The 25,148-nt window shown below is 44.5% G+C and overlaps 1 protein-coding gene across 1 annotated transcript in view; it reads right to left on the bottom strand.

The window, feature by feature from the left end:
- Positions 1-412: 412 nt before the first annotated feature.
- The window catches only part of LOC134460695 (ephrin type-A receptor 6-like), a 138,927-nt gene continuing 114,191 nt past the window's right edge, over positions 413-25,148 (bottom strand). Inside the window, exons 9-17 of the mRNA XM_063213074.1 lie at positions 23,597-23,667; positions 19,892-20,020; positions 18,272-18,457; positions 10,446-10,507; positions 8,881-9,090; positions 6,362-6,511; positions 4,216-4,409; positions 2,920-3,069; positions 413-1,924 (exon numbers count right to left, since the gene is read on the bottom strand). Of these exons, the coding sequence (XP_063069144.1) occupies positions 1,810-1,924; positions 2,920-3,069; positions 4,216-4,409; positions 6,362-6,511; positions 8,881-9,090; positions 10,446-10,507; positions 18,272-18,457; positions 19,892-20,020; positions 23,597-23,667 (1,267 nt within the window). The 3' untranslated portion in view covers positions 413-1,809. The remainder of the gene's footprint in view (positions 1,925-2,919; positions 3,070-4,215; positions 4,410-6,361; positions 6,512-8,880; positions 9,091-10,445; positions 10,508-18,271; positions 18,458-19,891; positions 20,021-23,596; positions 23,668-25,148) is intronic.

The following is a 25,148-nucleotide window of genomic DNA, read 5'->3' as shown; positions in this document are numbered from 1 at the left end:
GTTTCTTAAAGGCAGATGTAGAATAGAGATGTGATCAGTAATATATGTAAATAAGAATTTCAAGTCTAACTGTATGAAACTTAATAAAATAAAAGCCAAATAGATTCGAAATGAACAAATGAATGAATAAGTGAGTTTAAATCAGGCTCACTGTCAACTACCATCTTTGTACACCAGAGGGCGATATCAGACATTCTATTGCAGATTCAATTGACGTTGCAGAAGGCTAGTGTAGTGAATGAAGTCAGACATCCAGATCATATGCGTTTCACAGCAAGACCTCCACAAGGGAATTTAAACAAGGTATTCCACTCCCATTTAAAGATGTATAACTTACCTCCGTTTATATGTTCTTACTCTGACATATCAATGCAATGATACATTTAGAGGGCAGCCATGCCACCACCAAAAATCTTTCATCTTTATTATTTGCTAATATATCACTATAATAATCCAGCTCTTACAGTGCGTAAGATCTACAATGTCTCTTTGGAAATCATAGAAAAATAAAATGTACGACTTAATAATAATCACTTGTACTTTGTACAAAACAAACTAGCAGTGTCCTCTTTGCTTAGCAGTGACATGCCAAACAATGTCTCCTCCCACTGCAGGGTATAAGCTGGCACAGCACAGTTCAGACACCTCTCCTGCAGTGACCCGCTGTGAAGGAGCAGAGGTATGTACGCATTCTTCAGATCCATGAAATGTTTCAGGTCCACGTTTGGACGACAGTGGGTTATGAAACGCCTCTTCCGATTATAGGGTTGGGAGAACAGAGCAAAATTTGACCTTAAGCACGGCAATGCAGACTGTACATGACTTTGTTTGTCTCCACATATGTTGTTTTCCTGTGATAGGAGATACCCAGCTAAAGCAGTATTTTGTCAATGACTAAAGAACTTTCATCTGAATCTGATAAATTGACAATAGAAATTCTAACAAATCCAGTTTATGTACACATGGCCATCTATAAATGGACATACAGAGCTTATTACGGCACATGACAAATCCACAACTGAAGCGCCTCATGACTACAGCAAACACTGTGCTCACATTCGCCGTGACTACACAGGTGCTGGCGGGGGCCCACAGTTCTACTTTCAACATCCATAGCTAAATTCTCCACTTCTTGACACTGCATAAGTATTGCTGATTTAACAAAAAAAAGAAAGAAAGTGAAAATAACATTCTCTAGGGCTCTCGTACACGTCTCACATACATACAGGACTGCACATAGAAATATATTTAGATTATAACCATATGATGAATGGAATATACACTTCAAAGTCATAAACATTCTTCAACATCTCCTCGCCTCACCGTTCAAGTATAAACAAACAGAAAATGTCTGAGATCGATGAAATAAGTGTGTTACATAAATCTCTCAAGATGGTTACTTATTGAACATAAAAATTATTTAATTTACGGACTGTTCTTCCCATTGCACACCAGTTAGCAGCTACGTGGTCACAAAACATGGAGTAATTGTAGATTACGTTCTCAAATCTACACTTCTAAGTACTGATACTGTTGCTTCGTATAGACATTTTTTTTTTTTTTTTTTACTGCAAACAAGGCTCACATTTTCCTTTTTGACATGCCAGCCTGCCAAAGTTCAGATTTAAATGTCTATTGGAAGATGCTGGATGTCAACAAGCAGTCTTGGTAAATTGAAGTTGAAATAAGCAAGCCATCTGCAGCAGTCTTCAGAAAATAAGGGGGAAAAAAACACACACCACCACTTTACACCTGCTAAGAATGCAAGTCTGTTTCTGAAGCTCATGGCTGAGGCACAGAGTTGTAGTCTCATACATGGAATCCCTTCTCTTGGACCTCAAACAGCTGGAGTCTCAGTGTCTGTATGCTGCTGACTATTCGTCTCTGGTGGCCGATCAGTGTTACCCCAATTTGCCTGACATCCCTGGGAGAGAGAACAAACACAGAGTTAATATGGTTACTATGGAGATGTTGCCTAGTAAACTAGCCCCACACACCAGCGGCCAAAATCATTTTTGCCTGCAAGTGGGTCTAGCCTCGGACAATGCACCAGGCCGTGAAAATGGCTGGCCAATCACAACGCAGGAGATTTGTTTTGATTTGTTTTGAATCTTTGGATACAAAGCGGACATGGTTTTGAGGGAATGACGACAAAGCGTTGGCCAATAGGCACAAACACAGTTTGAAAAACAATGGGTTGTTCCCATCAACAATCTTCCAATGTCTTATTTATCGGGGCCAGACTAAGTATTCACATTCGATCTTACATTTAGTCTGGCTTGCCAGGCTAATGGAGATGTATGAAGTAAAGGTAGATGTACTCATAAGGATGTAATTACAACACTAGTCGTACAATATTACAAAGTTGAAAGCATGTAATATCATATCATACCACTGGTGTTGTAATTACTTCTGTAAGGGTACTTCTACTTTTACGTTATACAACTGGGGTGCATTTCTCTAAACCAGGGGTGGGGAACCTTTTTCATTCGAGGGGCCACTTCAAATTCCTCCAAGGGCCATCAAAGTCCTCCGAGGGCCGCACGATGAACACAAACCAGGATTTCCCCCTGCATTTGAGGCCTATATTGATGGCAGCCATCTTTAAATCAGACCCCACCTTGTCTTGGTGCCCTGAATATAAATTAATTGTATTGCAAATGTAATTTCTAAGATTCCTTTACAAAATGTGTTATATTTCATGTGAAGCTGCATGACATTGAAATTATGTCGGGGGCCGGATAAAACGGCCTCAAGGGCTGTAAACGGCCCCTGAGACATAGGTTCCCCACCACTGCTCCAAACCATAGTTGCTAACTGTCGTTTGCGATGCAGTTTCCCATTGGCAACTAGCAACGGTTTCGCGAAACGTACCTATGGTTTTTTCAACTGTGCTGACTTGTATTTGAAAGTACTTACTCGATGCTCATCGTCGTGACAGAGTCCAGTGTGGTGAAGCCGGCAACCATGAAGTTACTCTTGTATTGGCTCATTTTGATCGAATCCAGCCAATCACCGATTGAGATGAACATGGGGTAATCAGGAACATCTCCTGGGGACTCTGGTAAGCTGCAAATATAACATATGTAATTGTGAAGTGGTAGGCCTACTAATAAACAAGATGACAAAAAAAACATCAATAAGAACCTTGCTGTCTCATGGTATCCTCAGAGACGGTCCATTATGTTAGAATTAAAAGAATCTTTGGTATAATAACGCACACCGCTCCAACAGAACGCCATAACATTCTCAGATAAATCTATTACTACAGTACGGCGCGACTATGACATTACACTTATGTCTCTTTTCCACTGCCGGTTTTCTGGTATAGTAGGCCAACAGCTCGACACAGCCGATTCGATTGAGCTGTGTCATGCCCAACCGAAAAGCAAAAAGTGGCGGCCGAGTCAAGCTTTGTCGAGCTGTAGGCCTACCAGCAAACCGGCAGTGGAAAAGAGGCATAAGTAAGACAGTGACTTGATCACTGCCATTCTGGTAACAACAAATGTACAGTATAATAATAGGGGGCCTTGTCTTAAAGGACCAGTTCAGTCAATTTCAACATGCAGTTGTAATGCTCACACTACCCTGGACTTGTCAGTACCTGAGGTTTTTTTTTCTTCTTCTTCAGCCTTTTCCGAGATCCTGGTCGTTGTAATGTTTACATTTCAAAAAAACATTTTTATTTATTCCCAAAAACATCCAAAAGGTTATACAACTAGCAAACAGTGGTACCTTTTGGGAAAATATTTGGAGTAGGCCTATGTTAATTTAAAAAAAAATGTAAACAAACGCTGCCCCCATTAGAATAGCTCATATCTCGGAAAGGGCTTAGCTGAAAAATGTGGCATCACCGGGTACTGACAAGTCAAGGGTAGCGTGAGCAATACAACAGCATATTGAAATTGACTGAACTGGTCCTTTAACTCAATAAGTTCATGTGCATGTAAGTTCTTTTTTTTTTTTACTTCTTTTTATTCATGTAAGTTCAAGTCCAACAGGTGGACAAAGATGCATCCGTCTTTGCACTGCCACCTTGTGGACACAGGAGGGAATGACAATTTAGAGAATGCGTTTCAGATGGACAGAAAGACAGACAGACAGAACGACAGACAGACAGACCGACTAATAGACGGACGGCGATGCTAGGACACATCTAAAAAGAATAGGAATGGCGTTGGGAGGACAGATATGATATACTATTGTATACTGCACCTCTGGATGTCTTCCACCAGCGTGAGGAGGCTGCTGGGGTTGCGGATGAGCTTGTCGAGGAAGCTGACGACGTCTGTGAACTTGGGCCGCTGGCCGCGCTCCTTCTGCCAGCAGTGCAGCATGAGCTGGTGCAGGGCCACGGGACAGCCCATGGGGGCGGGCAGCCGGTAGCCCTCCTCAATGGACAGGATCACCTGGGGGAGGAGAGAGAGACACATTACATTATATTATATTACATTACATTACATTACAGAGGGATACGGGGCAGCCCATAGGGGCCGGGAGCCGGTAGCCCTCCTCGATGGACAGGATCACCTGATGAGGAGATTACATTATATTACATTATATAATATTATATTATATTACATTACAGAGGGATATGGGGCAGCCCATGGGGGCCGGGAGCCGGTGGCCCTCCTCGATGGACAGGATCACCTGACGAGGAGATTACATTATATTACATTATATAATATTATATTACCGGTATATTATATTACAGAGGGCCACGGGGCAGCCCATGGGGGCCGGGAGCCGGTGGCCCTCCTCGATCGACAGGATCACCTGGGGGAAGTAGAGATACATTACATTACATTACATTACATCTCCTCCACCTGAGGAGGAGATTACATTATATGACATTATATTACATTACATTACATTGCATTACTTTACAGAGGGCCACGGGGCAGCCCATGGGTACTGGCAGCCAGTAGCCCTCCTCGATGGACAGGATCACCTGCGGCCAGATCCGCGCCAGAGCAGCACAGAGCAGAAGACATACGTATGTCAATATACCGCCCACACAACATCTTTTTTTTTAAAGATTTTTTTTATAACTTTATTGATGATGACAGGACAGTATGAGAGTTGGACAGGAAGAGAATGTGGGGAGAGAGACGGTGAGGGGTTGGCAAATGATCCGGGCCGGGAATCGAACCGGGGTTGGCCACATGTCAAGTGAGTGCCCCACGGCAGGGCCCCACACAACATCTTACGGCGAGATCTGCGCTCTTATCTGGGGCACTAACGGGCAGTTACTATTCAACAGCAGCCATTCAATTTGCCACAGCAAGGTTTATGCTCGTGACACCATTGCCCTGACAAATTTCCGTCTCAATTATAAAAAGGCTTCAGGCGTTTTCAGCTGCAGTGCTTGGTGCTTGTCTTTATTGAGTTCCTTTGCTGCTTGTTCTGTAAAACAGCCTTCTTGGCATGGCGTGACACAGCCATTACTCCCCAGCCCTCCTGTCAGGAGCTGAACTCTCCACCTAACCTATCAGCCGGACCCAGATGACTTAAGCTGCTGTCTGTATCAGGCAGGGCTGGCCTGGGGGAGAAATAGAGCCCGGGCACTTATGGCTTAAAGGGCCCCCCTCATTATTAGCGGCACAAAACTGACTCACTGGTGGGCCCAGCACCCTCGTGGGCCTCTATTTTCAGAAATGTTAAAAATAATAATAATAAATAATATTTATATATTTGTACATTTCTGAAAATAGGGACCCACGAGGGTACAGGGCCCACCGGGAAATGCCCGCTATGCCAGATGGCCAGTCCAGCCCTGGTATCAGGGGGTGGTGGCTGAGATGTCTTGGCCTGAATGCCCCCGTCTTCCCCCTGCCAGTGCTGCCAGCAGTTGAAGGATTGGGTGGCAGCGGAAGAGGGCTTTTGTCTGTAAAAGCACCTCCGAGCCATTCCTCAGAATGTTCAAATCCTCTTGAAACTGCCACCTCCTGGGTACAACTCGGGGGGGATCAAGAACAGGCTTTCACTGCCAGTGCTGAGACAGAAATGGCGATGCTCTCTCTACTCAGCTCAGGACATAAGGGCGATGGGGTCAGGAGAAAAAAGACCAGCCCATATGTTGCACATTATGTAACACATGTAATATAATATACTGTATACTAATGTGTTGTTTTTGTGGTTAAAAAAAATGACACTGCATACACAACAATGATTAAGTAGTCAGATTATAAAATCAATTATTTAATCCTTAGCAATAGTGTGGTGGTAATTCGTGGTCCTTTTTTACTTGACCCGTTGACTTGATATGTTAACACTTATATCTTGCATTTCCACTGGAATGAAAATGGCATACTGTCAGATTTCCGTTAGAAAAAAAAGAAATAAAGTTGCCTGAACTTACATCCTGATTGGACATCTCCCAGTAAGGCCGCTCTCCGTATGACATCACTTCCCACATGACAATGCCGTAGCTCCAGGCGTCGCTGGCTGACGAGAACTTCCTGTAGGCGATGGCTTCTGGTGCGGTCCACCTGATGGGGATTTTCCCTCCCTGCGAATATACACACGTTTGTATATTACAGTAACAGTGACAAAATGGAGACTTGAATGGCATTCTCCTTTCCACGCTCCGGCGAAAAATGGAGACTTGAATGGCATTCTCCTTTCCACGCTCTGGCGAAAAATGGAGACTTGAATGGCATTCTCCTTTCCAGGCTCCGGCTTAACATATCTATGACAGCTCTGGGCAGCATATTTATGCGGATTTGCCAATGGTGTGAACAAAGACATTTTGGTAAAGGTAGGGATGAAAAATGTTTCTTTATCAAAATACCCGGCTATATATAAACTAGGGGTGGGTATTGGCAAAGGGTTCACGATTCGATGCGCATCACGATACACATGCCACGATGCGATTCTATCACGATGCATTGCGATTCATGTACTACTGTGATGCATTGCGATATTTACTTCAGTAAATGTGTAAAATACAGCTTATTTGTCAGTTGCTGTGTAGCTTTCTTAAGTCAGTTCATTCTATTTAAGCATTCTATCATCTGGGAGAGAGCTTACATCACAACAGAAATATTACCTATTCTCTACTGAACAAAATAACCCGTGGCAAATCGAATTTTATTGTTATCAAATAATCAATTGTCATGAATCCATGCAGTATATTGAGAAAATAAGTATCGCGATACCTTGTCATGAATCGATGCATTGTATCGTGAGAGTAAGTATCGCGATGCATCGATATGACGATTATTTTGCACACCCCTAATATAAATGGCACCTTAAGGCTCTTTTCCGCTGCCGGTTTTCTGGTAGGCCTATAGCTCGCCACAGCGCGACTCGGCCGCCACTTTTTGCTTTTCGATTGGGCACGACACAGCTCAATCAAAAAGCAAAAAGTGGCGGCTGTGTCGCACTGTAGACCAGAAAAACGGCCGTGGAAAAGAGGCCTTAGTTTCATGGGTCAGATCTAAGCAGCCTCTGGTTTGTTATGTTCCACTTCCTGCTTTCCAGCTTGCAGTTTATCTCTTTTCACATTTTGACCTTATGTCCTCAGCAGTGGTGAAAGTAGACGAGTGCACACAGGTGCGCAGCACCGGTATAATATTTGCTGTCAGTGCGCAATACCGGTAAGAGAATAGGTTTCATGCCAAAAGCCCTCATTTGAAAAAGTGTGCTATTTACGTAAGTGGAAAATATACAACCACAGACAAGTGGTTTGAGACAAGCGTCCTATGAAGAGAATACAGTAGTTCAAAGTTAGCCCATATAGTCAAGCAGGGATATAGATCTGCAGTGCATGGTAGCACCGGTAGCATCTGTAGCACCGGTAAGACATGAAAACTACTTTCACCCCCGGGCTTCAGTGTAGTCTGATATTTTTAGCTCATCTCATTATTAGACACCATTACATGACAAAAACAATAAACACAACCTCTTATTCCACTCTTGAGATTATCCTTGTGGTTTGTAAACTGAAAACTGAATTTGGTGTTTAAGCACCCCTAAAAGGTTTACCGAGATATGGAATTGGTGTGTCATATCCTTCATTTCTCCCAGCACACGAGGGCAAAGTCAAATCATAAGTCTCAACAAATCCTTCACGGCTCTCTTCCATTCTGAGCAAAAAGACAGCCAACTCTTTCTGCAAACTGAGATTTCTGCCATGCAAAAATGGCTTATGGACCTGCGAATAACAATATACGCCACAGCAGTGACCAAAAGAACAGAGGTCATACAAGTGTCAGCTGCAGCAAAAAAAAAAAAGAGCTGAATCCAACTTTCCACACTTGACTGTGAGACAGCTGCAGGGGAAAAGAAATGCCTCGGGTGCAATGCATTTCACAGACAAGTCAAATAGAGCTGTTAGTCACACACACACACACACACACACACACACACACACACACACACACACACACACACACACACACACACACACACACACACACACACACACACACACACACACACACACACACACACACACACACACACACACACACACACAGCTCAGGCTACACCGGCAGCAACAGCTGACAATTCAGCACTGGAGAACTACAGATGCCTTATATAGAATGTGGTAAATAATAGAAAAAGCAGCAAGGCTCCACCACCACACAATGGTGTCAAGTACAGGTGTGTAAATGACGGACACATTATTGAGTAAGAAGATACAGTACAGTGGCGGAACGAATGTAAACAGGGCCCTGGGGCAAAACACTGATGAGCCCCCTGTCCAGCCTGCCAGCTCATAATAGGGCCCCGACTATCAATATGGCAGGTCCCTGGGCCCAGGGGCAAGTGCCCTGCTGCCCCCCCCCCCCTATAGCTCTGCCCCAGAGTATAGCTTTAGCTGTGACCACTTCACCAGTTAGATACAGGGGTGGGTGTCAGTGCTTAGCTTACGGTGGTAGTGTAGGCAGCCTCAGGGTCGTCCTCCAGCACCCTGGACAAGCCGAAGTCGGACACCTTGCAGACCAAATTGCTGTTGACCAAGATGTTTCGGGCGGCCAGATCTCGGTGGACGTAGCCCATGTCTGAGAGGTATTTCATTCCCGAGGCGATGCCACGCAGCATGCCTACCAGCTGGATGACCGTGAAGTGCCCGTCATGTTTCTGGAAGGAAAATACAATAAGTGAGTAAATAAACAAGTAAATAATACAGTACATGAAAAATAAATGTATGTATATTATGTATATGTATACTTTATGTAGGCCTATATTATGTAATATGTATATTATTACGGTCTTTACAAAGCAGTGAAATGGGTTGTTATCAGAGTTTATACTGAAAGAATCAAAACCTTTCACAGAAAAACTACAGGTAACATCTTCCAACCATTTTGATTTAAGACACAGTATGTAAACACACTAACACAGGGTACAACGACATTTAAATAAATAGATAAATGGATGGATGGATGGATGGATGGATGGATGGATGGATGGATGGATGGATGGATGGAACTCTTTCAAGGTGGTGACTGACACTGCGGCGCATTTATTTCTATTGAAGAAATCAAAGCATCTCCCCCCCCTTTTACACGTGGGCCGCTTTGACACCCTGCTGTTTTAATCAAAGCTCTGAGCAAACATGGGGGAAATCCTGTCTTCATGTTCTGTCTGGCACCTCCTTGAGCCTTCTGCATGGAACAAAGCTGTGATTGGAATGATGGCATGCATGGGTAGGAGGAGGTGGGAATGATGGCATGGGTAGGAGGAGGAGGTGGGTGGGTATGATGGGAGGGGTAGGAGGAGGTGGTGCTTGGGTGGGTACTGGGGGAGCAGACAATCAGATGGCAGATCTGTTCCATTCTCTGTCAAAATGGCTATTTATAGCTCGGCTGCAGCAGATGTACAGAGGAGAAGAGAGTTGAAAGGGGCCGTGATTGCCATGCAACGAATATTGAAATGTTCACACATTATGGGTGAGGTGACACAAGAAAAAAGAAGCTGTCTAAAAACCTGAATGTCTCAGACAGTTTTACTTATGGTGTAGTGACAGCTTTAATCTCCACACCGTTGTGCGGGTGAACTAATGGGCATGTAGTGCCTCTTTTCCATTGCCGGTTTTCCGGTAGGCCAACATCTCGACACAGCGCGACTCGGCCGGCACTTTTTGCTCTTCGATTGAGCTGTGTCATGCTCAATTGAAAAGCAAAACGTGGCGGCAGAGTCTCGTGTCGAGCGGTAGGCCTACCAGAAAACTGGCAAAAAGGGGCATTGGATGTGCGACGGAGGTGTTCCTGCACAGTCCGCCCCCCTCGTGGACGCAAACCTGTCACCTCGTCAACTACAACGGTCTGGAAATGGGAGTCACAGTACGATACTGCTGGACTAAAGGACCATTCCCCCAGTCCAGCGGTATCGACACTGTATGAGGCTGGATGGAGGTTTACTAACGTTCCATGCTAACTCTGCTAGTTAGCCTCTGTTACAGATGCAGTCTGAAATGGTCGGCAATAACTTACCCTCAGGAAGGAGTCCAACGAGCCGTTCTCCATGTACTCCACCACGATCATGACAGGACGACCTGCAAAGAAAGAGGACGCATTGAGACATTGTGACATTGAGAAATTGCATTTATGCCTCACCCGTGCAAGGGGTGCAGCGGAACGGTACCATGCTCAGGGTACCTAGTCGAACCAGCAATCTTTGGGATACAAGTCTGACGCTCTAACCACTTACCCATGACTGCCCGCGAGGCTGCATTGAGACGGTTACCGCCTCTCAAAGAAAGAGGCCACATTGAGACGGTTACCGCCTCTCAAAGAAAGAGGCCACATTGAGACGGTTACCGCCTCTCAAAGACAGAGGCCACTTTGAGACGGTTTGCCTAGTGAGTGAGTACTGAGTAGGGCCTAACTGGTGTCGTTTTGTTGAGGACTCCTTCTTCAGTTGTGTTATCAGCCATGGTGTGAAAGCCTGGCCATTGTATTTCCGCGGTCTCTTGGGGTGACTGCTCACCTACTGTACCTATTGTGCGGAACTCTGCTATGTAACCGTGTACCAAACCAGTACCGTCACCCACCGACTTTCATGAATAGTTATAAAGCCAGAACAGTTTGCGGAACTCCAATGTAGGCCTAAAAAAACTATTGAGGCAGTTACCGCCTCTCAATGACAGAGGCCGCATTGAGACGGTTACCGCCTCTCAAAGAAAGAGGCCGCATTGAGACGTAAGTTACCGGCTCTCTTATTGCCTAAAGTGAATGCAAAGTCACGTTACATACATGTACTGTTCCAGAAAGTTCTGACAAGTTCATTAACTCCTTTTCCAAGTGACCCGGCCAGGGTGTGCTTCATTTGTGTTTTTCCCCCTTCTTGAAAAGTTCATACAGTATCCTTCCTATCCCCTGAGTCCTCTTCTATATCCTGGTTCAGCTCAGCAGACAAGGTTGAAAACGAGTTCAAACTCGGGCGATTATTAGCAGGTCCTTCTCCTTCCTTGGCAGCCATGAGCTTGATGAGAGAGTAATGCTGGATTAAAAGACATTTTTAATTAGTATGCACTTCTTTTATCCCCTTCCACTGGGCAGGCCTGGAAAGGTGGTGTCGAGGAGAGAGAGAGAGAGAGAGGGAGAGAGAGAGAGAGAGAGAGAGAGAGAGAGAGAGAGAGAGAAAGAGAGAGAGAGAGGGAGGGAGGACCTGTCACCCATCTCCTGAGGTCATGTCACAAGCTAATCCCTCCGCCGGCCTCAGCGGACGAGTGCTCTCATTACTGGATTACATTGGCATTACAATGCAGGGGCGGGCGTACACGTACGGATGACACTGCAGGGAGATAGCCCCCAAGGGGGACGTTGTGAAGGAGAGAGCTGGCCAGATGTACCATAGAGCCTTGCAAGTAAGAGTTGGGCTAATCTCATTCACCTCAGTGGACCATTTTATTTTTAAAACAACAATGGTGGCTCATGGAGTCTTTGACACTCAGATAGCCATTGGCATAGTTCCAAAATAGTTCCAGGAAGAGGGGGTCGAACACATGAAGTGCAGTAAAGGTAAATGTAATTCATTTTAATTCATTTTTTACTTCATCTTTACTTGTTATGTAGTGGTTCTGTGTTAGTCTCCAGCGAACACAAAGCCATCACCTAGAATTATTTGTGAATCATGTCACCAATCGACTTCCTGCTCCCCGGTTGTCACAACTCTGAATTCCATGACTCTGGCCAGATGTCCTGATCAACAGCCTCTGCTTTCCTCAAAATTTCAGAAGAGTGTGGAGCAGAGGGAGGTGAAACTGAGCTGTGGTACGAAATTAAAAAATACATATTGCCTATGACCTTCTAATCATTATATTGTGTGTGGTCTGGATATGCATTTGGGCAGATTTGTGGTAATCTTGCACGGTATTGCAATTAATGCCTTACGTGAATGTAGACAGGCATGGAGATGCATATCGTCTAGCATAGGGTGCTAATCTTTGACATGTTTTCTTTTACTCTGTTTGACTACGACTATATTTTGATCACATTACAAATCCAACTGAAATACAAGTCACACTACAGTAAAGTCTGGTAATAAAGGGAGATGATTAATTCTGGCTTTGCATGACCAACACTGTTTGATATAGCATTGTCTTTACACTGCAAAATACACAGCTAATTTAGATAATTGGTGAAACAGACCAGCAATAATCAAATCCTACTGGGTCTTTAAATACATGAATAACAAATCAAGGATAATGGAGGGACAGAAAAAAGAGAGAGAGAAAAAAACAAAACAAATCTATGTCCTTACCATTATTTTAATGAGCTAGGCTGACAGGACCTGTCTTAAATCTTGCATTAAGCATGGGGAGCATACATAAACCACAGAGAGGAGAGGAGAGGAGAGGAGAGGAGAGGAGAGGAGAGGAGAGGAGAGGAGAGGAGAGGAGAGGAGAGGAGAAATGGGGAGGACATTAGCTAAGAGCAGGGCTGGACTGACCATCTGGCAGATTGGGCATTTCCCGGTGGGCCCCACACCATCATGGGCCCCTATTTTCAGTAATGTAAAAAAAAATCCCCACATTACATTTCTGAAAATAGGGGCCCATGAGGGTGCAGCTCCCACCAGTGAGTCAGTTCTGTGCCATTAGTTATGAGGGGCCCCGTTAGGCCAAAAGTGCCCAGGCCCTATTTCTGCCCCCAGTCCAACCCTGACTGTGGGAGACTGCAGCTGTGTGATGGTGGGTGGACAGCTGGGATTATTATTCCTTCACTGGACGACTGGAGGAGGGGAAGGTGGTTATCCTTCCTCCATGTTACAAACTAGATTTCTCTATCACCAGACAGAGCATCTCCTCAGACCTGGAAAGTCACCCCGCAACCTCTGTAATTTCCGGACTTAAGTGCTTTGACCACAAACTGGCCCAGAGGTTTTTTTTGACAATTGTTTCAGAGTCTATGGTACAGATTGTTCTGCATTACACAACTGAAGCTGTCTAACGATTACTCATGAGGGGTAAAACGAGCAACTTTTAGAGACAAAATATGTCTTTGAAGCTCCAAAAGAGAAGTGAAATGAACTCTTTTGACTATGCGGCACGCAGTAGGCCACAAAACATTGTCAATTTGTTTTCCAATAAAGTTCTAGTACACTTCTGTCTGTCTGGTAAAAAAAAACAGGTGGAACTTTTAAAGCATTACATCTTCCTACTCCAATTGCAGGTGAAAGAGTCACACTTGAATACATACATTTTCTTAATTGGTCTCTGAAGAGGTTGAAAGGTATTGATATGTGAAGACAGCAGATGCTGCTTTCCTGTCTTAGAAGGGTGAAGAGAACGGTAAGGGTTGAGGAAGGATGACAAAAAGTTTTTATTTTCTCAACTAAATGGAAAAAATACATGCTAGTTGAGGGGGCTAAGTGATTGTAAGGGAAGGAAAGTGAAAGATAGGAGGAAAGAGAGGAAGATAAAGGAATAGAGAGAGAGAGAGAAAGGGAGAGAGAGAGAGAAAGAGAGAACCAACTCAAAAGAGAAAGAGAGAAAGATAGGAAGAAAGAGAGAAAGATAAAGGGATAGAGAGAGAAAGATGGATTGAGAGAGAGAGAGAGAATGAGAGAGAGAGAGAAAGAGAGAACCAACTCACAAGAGAAGAAATGACAGACAGACAGACAGACAGAGCCAGGGAGGTGAGGGGAGCTGAGCTGAGCTGAGCTGTGCTGTACCCAGCAGATTGCCAACTGCACGCTACGGTGACAGTGCGTGTAGGGGCTGCTGTGCGGTGTGCCGTGACCGGCCACTGTGCCGCCACCACGCGCGTTGCCAGTGGATGGCATATGCAGGGATGTGACAGACGACATTGATGACTCACTCCATGTGTCACATGCAGCTGTCCCCTGATAAACCCACTTCCTCTACTCTACTCGTGTGTCAAAACCAAAAAGGTGCCTTGTAGGGCTGGGCGGTATACCGTGATAACGTGATAACGGTTTTCACCTACACAAGGTTCACTTTTTGATGAGAGAAGGTTTTTTTCCCATAAAGTGACTAAACTAGAAATGGAAATGAATTCAGGATTTTATCTCATTTTTAAATTTAATTTCAGCCTTTTCTTCAGAAATATTGAGATGTGGGAGAAAATCGCCGCTTATAAAAAAAAAAGTTGCAGAGAACCGTGATATCAATTTTCATCAAGAAAACCGTGATACGCATTTTTTCCAGAACCGCCCAGCCCTAGTGCCTTGTATTAGCTGACTAGTCCTTCAGGATGGATGGAAAAGGGTATGCACATACTATAAGTATATCTGCAATTCAAGGACTCAGAAGGACTCAACGTTTCAGGTACATGTGTGACAGTGTTTTTTAAAATGGAGGAGAGGGAGGTAAAGCTTTCAGAGCTTTCTGACGTAAACCCACTTCCTCTACTCGTGTGTCAAAACCAAAAAGGTGCCTTGTATTCGCTGATTATAGTCCTTCAGGATGGATGGGAAAGGGTATGCAGTGTACTTACTATATAACAGGGGTGGGTATCCTATGTCTGGAGGGCCGTTTGCGGCCCTTGAGGCCGTTTTATCCGGCCCCCGAGACAATTATAATGTTATGCAGCTTCATATGAAATATGACATATTTTGTAAAGGAATCTTAGAAATTAAAAATGAAAAAGGTTCCCCACCCCTGCTATATAAGTATATCTGCAATGCAATTCAAGGACTCAAAGTTTCAGGTACATGTGACAGAGAGTTTTTTTTTTAATGGAGGAAAGGGAGGTAAAGCTTTCTGAGCTTTCTGACGTAAACTCATTTTGAACTCAGTGCACGGCTGACCTGAACTCACTTCCCTGCACCTGTACTTTGGCAGCTAACACCGAGCAAAGGGAGAATTTGTGCACTTTCCAGATTTCTCTGTCACTCCCTCCGTTTGTTTTTCCCGTGCATCTAATTTGTCTGAACTTGAAGAGACACGGGGAGGTATCTCAAATGCAAACAAAGTGATTACCACCACCTCACCGCGCCGCAATACAAGGGCTGTAGTCACTGTTGCTCTTGCCAAGGGGCTGCACTGACTGAACTGCTAATGGATCGAAAAGACGCAAAATCATTTGTCACCCTGGGGGAGAGAGAGATCAATTATGTTTTTCTTTTTGGTCTCTGCGCCATTCAAAACTAAGATTGATGACATCCTGGCAAAAACAATCAGTCCATTTATCTCATGAAAAGGGCCCTCCGCGCACCTCTGATTTAGCTAAGTGTTAAGAGGTGGACCGCTCATGAAAAAAAGAAAGAAAAAAAAGAATCCTGTGCAATCTAAGGGGTTCATGCTCGACTAAACAGTTATTTATCATCAGAGCAATCCCTCCTCTCCTCCTTGTTGGTGCACTCTGTGATTATCTGGACCTGTGCTCTCCTCCCCGTGCAGCTGACTGCTGCTTTCTCACCTTGATTGATAACCCAAACACACTTCTAATTGAAACAGATGGCTTTGTCAGAGAGCCAGCGCTTATTTTATAAGGGGGGTGGGGGCTTGGGAGGACCTGACGAGAATTTGAAAAGGAACTGATCCCGACCAATTCCCATACTAATCACATCACCGCACACAGGGCCAGACTGGCAAGATATGGCTGCAGCCTAGGGGCCCCCACCAACTAGGGGCCCCTTGATCGGCCAAAAGTGAAAAATTGCTGAATTGTGACAAGATGCAGTATTAAAACTGCATCTGTGGTGTTGAGTGGCATTGATAGACATGGTATCCTTAATTCCTAGCACGTAATTATGACACTGTCTATGTACATTTGTCACAAAATTTGCCCTCCTGGGGGTCCCACAGTAACCTGCAGCCTAGGGCCCCCAGACCATTTTAATCCGGCCCTGACCGCACAGTATTCACACTTGAGGGAAGCCATGACAATTAGGCAGAGCAGAGAGCAGCCATTATTATCTTCTGGCTTTCCTTTGCAAGTCCACCACCACCGCTTCACTTCCCAATAGCCCCCATTTGCTACAATCAGGGAAGCTGACAAGGAGGGGGGCGGCAAAGGGGTCAGTTGTCCCGGGGCGCAGAGACAGAGGAGGCCCAGAATTGGGTTTTTAGTACATTGTATGCATTGGATGGGGGGGCCTTTTCAGATGACGTTGACCTGGGCCCTGCAAAATCTGACAGCGGCCCATAACCAGTATGTGGGAGAGAGGAGAGGACTTAAAGAGGGCTATTGTTTAGCGGTGAAAGTGGATTTTTTTTTTTAACGTTGCAGTTTTCATCAGAAAGGCTTTGCTGCCTCTTCATGCATCAGTAATGCTCCTTTGTTGCTTCCAAAACGGGAGGGAGGGAGAGGGAGACTTATTTATTTATTAATTCCCCCCCGACGCACCAACAGACATGTGACAGCTCTCCTCTTCCCAGCTTTCACATCCACACAGACCCCTGGGACTCCAGCTGCCTTTTCTTCCTGCCTCTCTCCTCTCTGTCTTCTTGTGTCTCCCTCTACGTCTCTCGCTCTATGCCTCCTTCGTTTTCTCTGTCTTGTCTCTTGCCTCTATGTCTCACCCTCTTCTTCTCTCACTTGCTCTATGGCTCCTTCGTTTTCTCTGTCCCTGTCTGCCTCTCCTCTCTGTCTTCCTGTCTCTCCCTCTATGTCTCTCCCTCTTCCTCTCTCGCTCTATGCCTCCTTCGTTTTCTCTGTCTCTCTCTCTGTCTCTCCCTCTACCTCTTTCTCGCTCGCTCTATGTCTCCTTCGTTTTCTCTGTCTGTGTCTTTCTCTCTCTCTTCCTCTTCCTTTCTCACCATATGCCTCCTTCTCTTTCTCTGTGTCTCTCTGTCTGTCTGTCTTTCTCTCTCTCTCCCTTTTTCCTTCCCCCTCTATGCCTCCTTCGGTTTCTGTCCGTCTCTCTCTTTTTCTATGTCTCTCTCTCTCTCTCCCTCTTTCTCTCTCACTCTATGCCTCCTTCGTTTTCTGTCTCTGTCTGTCTGTCTGTCTCTCTCTCCCTCTTTCTTTCCCCCTCCATGCCTCTCGTTTTCTCTGTACCTGTCTCTCTCTCTCTCTTTCTTTCTTTCCCCCTCTATGCCTCCTTCGTTTTCTGTCTGTCTCTCTCTTTCGCTCTGTCTGTTTCTCTCTCTCTCTCTCTCTCTCTCTCTCTTTCCCCCTCTATGCCTCCTTTCTTCCTTCCTTCCTTCTTTCTCTCTGTCTCCCTCCATCTCCCTGGCCCTCCCCCTGCTCACAGCAGGTGTCAGTTGAGGCTGTAACAGCGGTGGGTGGACTGCTCTGTTCTGTTCTGTTCTGTTCTGCTGCTGGCTGGCGGGGTCCATAGGCACGGCTGGCTGTTGGTTCTGATCTCTCGGGCTCCGCTCCTTTGTTGGCTCTGAGCTGTTTAAATGGTGGCTACAAAGCCGAGAGGAGACGACTAATATTCTCAGACGGACCTCATCTGCCACGGCGCAGAGAACAACGAGCCGGGGAGACTCCCTCTATTAACAAAGACGTGCACCGGGGTGGTGGTAGCACAGTGGAATTATAATGCGGGTCTGTACTAAGGCATGCACGGCCTCTCGCCTCAGTAAACTAGGGGGTTTGTTTTTAGGAAAAGAATAGCATTCGAGTGTAAAGAAATCCTGCACACTGCCCATTCCACCAACGAACTTTAATACAACGTTTCGGTCATCCGACCTTCTTCAGGTTTGTAACTTTACCTGAAAAAGGTCGGATGACGTTCCGAAACGTTGTATTAAAGTTTGTTGGTGGAATGGACAGTGTGAGGGATTTCTTTACACTTGAATGACAACCCCACTGGGATAATATCCTATGGACCTGCCCAACTACAGAGGTGTGCAAAAGCTTCTTCTTGAACTGTTCAGGAAAAGAATAATAGTGCTCACTTTTTGTCACTACCCCCTCCAGTCTGATGATGTTGGGGTGGTCGAACTGTCCCATGATGCTCGCCTCCCTCAGGAAGTCCTTCCTCTGCCGCTCCACGTAGCCGCCCTTCAGCGTCTTGATGGCCACGGGGATCTCTTTCTTCCCGGGGGTACGCAGCCGCCCGCTGCACACCTCCCCGAATTCACCTGTCACACATATCAACCCCCCCAACACCACCACCATGAATGAATGAATGATTTATTTCTCTTCACACCATCATTTAGTCTTTTAGTTACATGTCATGAAAAGGTATATTAGCATGGAGAGAAAGGGTGCTCAAGCGAAGGTAAATATAAGCTTATACTGTAAGCTGGGGCCAATTTCTACATTAGGTAAAATAGGTGTTGTAGCAAAGATAAACCATTCATTCATCGTCACTCAAACACACTGGGTAAGAGCACGAGCGTAGCTGCGAATTCTGGGCCCTATGTACAGTACACAACCAGCTCCAATGGATCCCACACCCCGACCCTGTATCTATATCTGACTCTGTGTGGGCCCCACATATACGAGGCCCCTGGATCAGAGGCCCAACTGCATCTAAACTTTAAGGGCACTCAACTGTTACAGGTCACTCATGGAGATGAGACGAGTGTTTTAATGCACACCTGCCACTAGGTGGCAATCATGGAACTTCATACAGTGGACATGACCCTCTACGTCTCTAATGTAAGTAGTAATGCAAGTCTTGTGTTTGGGTGAATAGTTCATGCTGTTAATACAAGTATTGGGGCAGCCGTGGCTCAGTGGTTAGAGCACTGGGTTGGCAACCCAAGGGTTCCCGGTTCAATGCCCGACCGAACCACGGCTGAAGTGCCCTTGAGCAAGGCACCTAACCCCCACACTGCTCCCCGGGCGCTGCTCAGCAGGCAGCCCACTGCTATGGACTAGTGTGTGTACTTCAATGTCTAGGCCAAATGGGATAAAGTGCAGAGAAAGAATTTCCCCTAGGGGACCAATTGGCTTCGTTAATACAAGTATTGTTGTTCAATGTGTTGTGTTCCTGCTCTCTGATGGGGATTGAGTGCATGCATTTGATATTGCTGTTCAATGTTGGTGATGTCTTTTTTTTGTACCCATATGTTTGGGCTATGTCAAGATTGATGGTTTGTGAAAATAAATTTCCCTTGGGGGACAATAAAGAAATGTGTCTAGACCGTACGTGGCAAATAACATGAAAACATAATGCAATGAGCAGCAGGTACAGTATGCGACATACTGTATATTACATACGTATGTTGCCCACAATGTACTGTAGAGATTAGCTTAAGCTTTTTAAGACTAGGCTGGCACTATGAAAACGTTCACATAATCAATGTGACACATATGTATGCATGTATGTCTGTATATAGGCCAGTGTCCTCTGTTTTTTGTCAGTTGTGCAATAGTCTTGTGATGTCATGTGATGTCATGTGTATAGTATGTCCTGTCTGAAACTAGTGTTGCTCAGGGACGCAAAATGAATTTCAGTGCAAACTGACAATATAGTATAATCGTATCATATCTTATCGTATTAGGCAGATAAATACAATACACCCATCTGGGAGGTAGAGTATGGGGCCAAAAGGTGCAAAACCTACCGGCTCCAATGACTCGCTCAATGCGAATTCCTGAAGTGTCAATTTCTTTGGCAAAGTCATGCACAGCCTGGGTGGGATCCTCGTAGGTGTCGGGATCAATGTACGTCTTTATACCAGGAAAAGGCGCCACTAGGGAATCACAAAGAGATTACATGAGTTAAGAGAGAAAACACTGTCACTCATGCAACTGCAAAATCTATTCTTTGAAATGCTGTGGTATATTTAATGAAAAAAAAATATGTGAAACTCAATGCGTCAGCCAGCCAGTGCCAATAACCTATTTAGTTTTAGCTATGAAAAAGCAAACTATTTCCAAAAATATTTATAATATAAATAACATAGAAGGTGCCAAATATATGTGTTCAATTAGACAATTTAATTTGGCTTTGCATTGCTCACACTGTGTGTAATTTGGTTCACATTTCCAACGTTACAGAATGTGCTGTTTTCACAAGTGCCATCTTGGCACTGATTCAAGATTCAAGATTCTTTGTATTGGTCCTGAGGGAAATTGGTATTGGACATTCACATAGCTGCCACACAACACATAACAAAAAAGCAAGCAAGCAAACAAACAAACAAACAAACAAAACAGTACAAAGTGACAGAGATACATAAAGTGCATACTTTAAGTGCATACCTACTAGTACCACATACATACATACACACACATACATAGGACATAAATAAAGTACATACATACATACATACATACATACATACATACATACATACATACATACATACATACATACATACATACATACATACATGCATACACATACATAGGCTACATACATACGTACATACAAGGCCGTAACCAGACATTTTCAAATACCAAGTTCAAATACTGCATTCTGCACGGCATACTGTACATTTAGAATGCTTCAAACACTTCAGTCAAACTCTTAAATTTGTTTTCATTAATCACTGCCTTGAGCATAAATGGGGGTGGCACATACATACTGAATTTATCTTTGTTGATCATATATCGGTTTTCATCAATAGATACATTTTACATTACTGAAAAAAATACAGAGGATATGACCTCTGTGTCCTCAATGGTAGTTACAGCCATGCATGCACGCACACGCAGCCTTCCAAGACAGGTACCTCAGTTAACAACATGGGTTCAATAGGTTAACAGTCATTGGAATAAAGGACATTTCTCAAAAGTGATATGATATGATATGATATGATATGACTCTGAGTGCCATCTTTGCCAATGTCAAATAAGGCACTGAATAATTCACACTTTATTCTCGAGCCACACAAGGAAAAGTCATGACACATGAAAAACACATCTGTAAATACTATCATACTGTATTTGTATTGAAAAGATTACGGTACTATCAATGTGATGACTAAAGGAAACAAAACAATTATCATAATTTGCTTCACTGTAGGAAAACCACGGAAGGGCCCATTTGCATTATTCCCAAGGAGCTCTGACACCAATAAAATACAAACATTCATTCAGCTCAGTGATTGCAGCTTCAGCTGAACAAATCAAAGTAAATGTACATACTATGAATATCAAATCAGTCCCGATGGATGCAGCCTGACACCCCACAACCAGAGCGTTTTGTTTTTTTCATCTTTAGTTTGATATCCGAAATGCAAGCCTTGCCAAATCTGCAGTGGTGTGTCAAATTTGCAAATATGCTGATGGTGGTGGCCATTACCCGTGCTCTTAGCCGCTCTCATAAGATGGCCTTTGTGTTTGTGTGAGTGAGTTGGGGACCTAAGCATTTATTAATCTCTGGCTCCGGCTCTGGCACCGCGGCGCAGCGCAGCGCAGCGCGGCCTCTCATTTAGGACCTCATCTGCACCACCCACACACAGCTAAATTAAAAACACCACACTCAATGGCCACTTAATATTACTTTGATCATATTATACGTATTTATAAAATATTAATACAAATGTGTACAAGGAAAACACTGTAAAAACAATACTTTCATCCCACACACAGAATATAAATGAATTCTGACTGCCAGTGGACATAAGATTGTGTGACTATTGTGGCCTGTTGGATGAGAGTAATAGAGTCTATTTTTAGTGTTTTTTAAAGCCTATTGTTTACCGCCACTGCTTTAAAAAAGATAGCTGGCAGAGGGAGTAAAGAAGAAAGTGAAAGAATAGAAGGAGAGTGTTGATGCTAAAAACAAATGTGTGATTGCAGGCGAAATGGTAGGAGCTGCTTTGCTGTGGGAGGATGGCCTTGCCTTGAGTGTGTGTGTGTGTGTGTGTGTGTGTGTGTGTGTGTGTGTGTGTGTGTGTGTGTGTGTGTGTGTGTGTGTGTGTGTGTGTGTGTGTGTGTGTGTGTGTGTGTGTGTGTGTGTGTGGGTGTGTGTGTGTGGGGGGGTGTTGTTGAAGAGGATGAGGTCTATACGTTGACTGATTTCTTCACTGCTTTACTCCAACATTTACAAATGACGAAAAGAAACAGCCAGACAAGAAAAAACAAGCAACACATGGAAAATTGGTGAGATAGGTAGTTTAGTCTAAATTGGACAGAGTGACATGTAAATGCCAGGGGGGGGGTTCTCTTCTCTGCGATGCAGTTTGTCTTCACCAAGGGATGACATCTTGAGCACTTCATTTCCAGCCTGTGATTGGAATTTATAATTTGACTTTTCCCCAGAACACAGTTTTCCATCCAGCACTAAGTATAACTAAATACCCATGACAATTCTGTTAGAAGGGGGGAGTGTTGAGCATTGGAGAAAATAAATCTATAGCTAGATGCATGTCTTCTCTGTGTGATTCAGCCCTACTCTTGGAAGGCGAATGGGTGCTAGATGAGTCATTTCTAAAATAAGCGTAGCAGCAAAGAATCGTATGGGAGAGAAAGACATGTCAAACTCTGCACATCCAATGCAAAGGAGTGTGCTCAACATCGGTCTCCTGAGGGGGTGTTGTCCCCTCCTTCTTCTTCTCTTTTTGTGGCGTTTGCACAAGAAGTGCGCTACAGGACCACCATCTACAGCACTATTCTTAACCTCAAGATTCCGAAGGTCTCCTAACCGAAGGACGGTCTCCTAAAGGGCCGTTCACCTAGCCAGGCTGCGCCCTCCTAGTGACGCAACACCTTCGGCGGCGCTGCTTCTAGATCGAATCTCGATTGCAAGTCTATGATAATCAGGCAAGCGTTCACCCGACATCACATGGATACCGGAAAAGAACGAGTCTGGCGTATCTTTCACTCCTATAGGATTCATTGGTAGTAGAGCTGGGAAAATACTCATCACCATGACCATTCTGATGCGGTAGCTAGATGCAGGTCTTTCTGTGTGATTCTGAACTACTCTTGGACAGGGCTGGACTGGCCATCTGGCATAGCAGGCATTTCCCGGTGGACCCTGCACCTTTGTGGGCCCCTATTTTCAAATACTTTTATATATTTTACAAATATTTTGAAAAATGTCAGAAAATAGGGGCCCACGAGGGTGCGGGGCCCATCAGGAAATGCCCGATATGCCAGATGGCCAGTCCAGGCCTGGTTGAAGAGGATGAGGGTGGCCCACCGGTAAGTCAATTCTGTGCCACTAATTATGAAGGGCCCCTTTAAGCCAAAAGTGCCTGGGCCCTCTTTCTTCCCCAGTCCCAGCCCTGCTCTTGGAAGGCAAATGGAATGGGTGCTGGATGAGTCATATCCTAAAATAAGCGTAGTGAAGCAGAGTTGGGAATGAAAACACTCACCATGACCGTTCTGATACTGTGCCCTCCGCTTGTCATTCGACTTCATCTTGGCTTTTATGTACCACTGACACCTGTCGCAGAGAGAAAAAAAGACACCAAGAGAAAGATCTCCCATGACACTCTCATCAAAACCCACATGGTTGGTCAGTACTCTGCCACGAATAAAGACGCAGCATCTGGAGGAGAACATCACAGGCAGTTCCTTTCAGATGACACATCATCACAGCATGTCACTCCTCTCTCCCAGAATCTTTGCTGACAGATTTAATCTGTGGGTTGGATCTTGGATGGCTAGAGTAAGGAGGCAGAAGAATGCAGTACTTTGTAATAAAAACAATTCCGAAACAAACTTAAGTGACTTGTGTTTTGTTATGTGGAGGGAATAAAACTACAAAAGAATGGCGGGTGAAGGAATGCAGTGCTTTCTTAGATCAAACGTTTTGTGCCCTTGGTTGTGTTCCGAGAAGCCTCTCAGTGCTCAGTGCATAACGTGCCACTCTTTGTCACCTCTGTCAGGGCCGCCGCTAGACATAAGAAGAGTACCCAGAGTGCTTAGGCCACCAACCTGTGCTTGGGGCACCAACCACTTTGCCCACAAAAATGTGGGCCTCTCAAATTGAGATTGACTAAAAAACGTCACGAAAAAAATCTTGAATTACATTACAAAACATATATTTATTTGTTAATATATTACAATTCGTATTATTATTTAACTATGATGGGGGGCCTCCCTCCCAGCTATGCTTAGGGCCTCCAAAACCTTAGCAGCGTCCCTGTCCTCTGCTCTCAGCACCTTCTGTGAGTCTTTGCCTGTTATGTGACTTGCAGGATCATCCCACTACCGTGACACAGGGCTCCACCATGGGCTTTCCTGCTTATAGGATTCTTGCAAGTCGTCTCTGCGGAGATAATGGATGTCTGCCTTGCCCTAGGCTCACCTCCTCTGCATTTTCTTCTGGACAACTACAGTATACAGCCATTAAAGGCATCCAGCAATGAAAACGACATTCATTCAATACACTCAGAAACACAATATGGACAGGAGAAATAAGAAGCCATTTGAATCACCCATGGTGAGGTACAGATTAGAGTAGAGTAACTGTATTGATCCCCAGGGGGAAATTACTGAGTCAATAATGCTCATATGGACATTTCAGACACATATCGTCGCCTTAGGATTATAGGGTTCTATCTGACATTTTGGTCGAAATTGAGTTATTGCCATAGTCATATTATAGTAGCACTGCTTTACATCCTAGAATGTGTTTTTTAACGTTTTATGCATTTTTCACCGTTTAATCCTCAGAACCATAAGGTTCTATCTGCAAAACTGCACTTCAACTTAGAATTATAGGGTTCTATCTAACGCAATTGAATGTAGCAGCTTTGCAAAGCGGCTAATCAGCTGCTTTTTCATTTGTTATGATACCAACGCATGTCTCCGGTCTCAGTGCTAACATTGCCTCGCAAAATGTTGCAAATATGAGCTTCTGTTTGCCATTCAAAGCCAGGATGGCGACTCCAATGCACCCCGCTTATTTAATCAGCAAAA

The sequence above is a fragment of the Engraulis encrasicolus genome, chromosome 13 (genome assembly GCF_034702125.1).
Source record: "Engraulis encrasicolus isolate BLACKSEA-1 chromosome 13, IST_EnEncr_1.0, whole genome shotgun sequence".
Lineage (NCBI taxonomy): Eukaryota > Metazoa > Chordata > Actinopteri > Clupeiformes > Engraulidae > Engraulis > Engraulis encrasicolus.
Note: the sequence above shows the minus strand (reverse complement) of the source record. Positions and strands in the feature narration are given on the sequence as shown.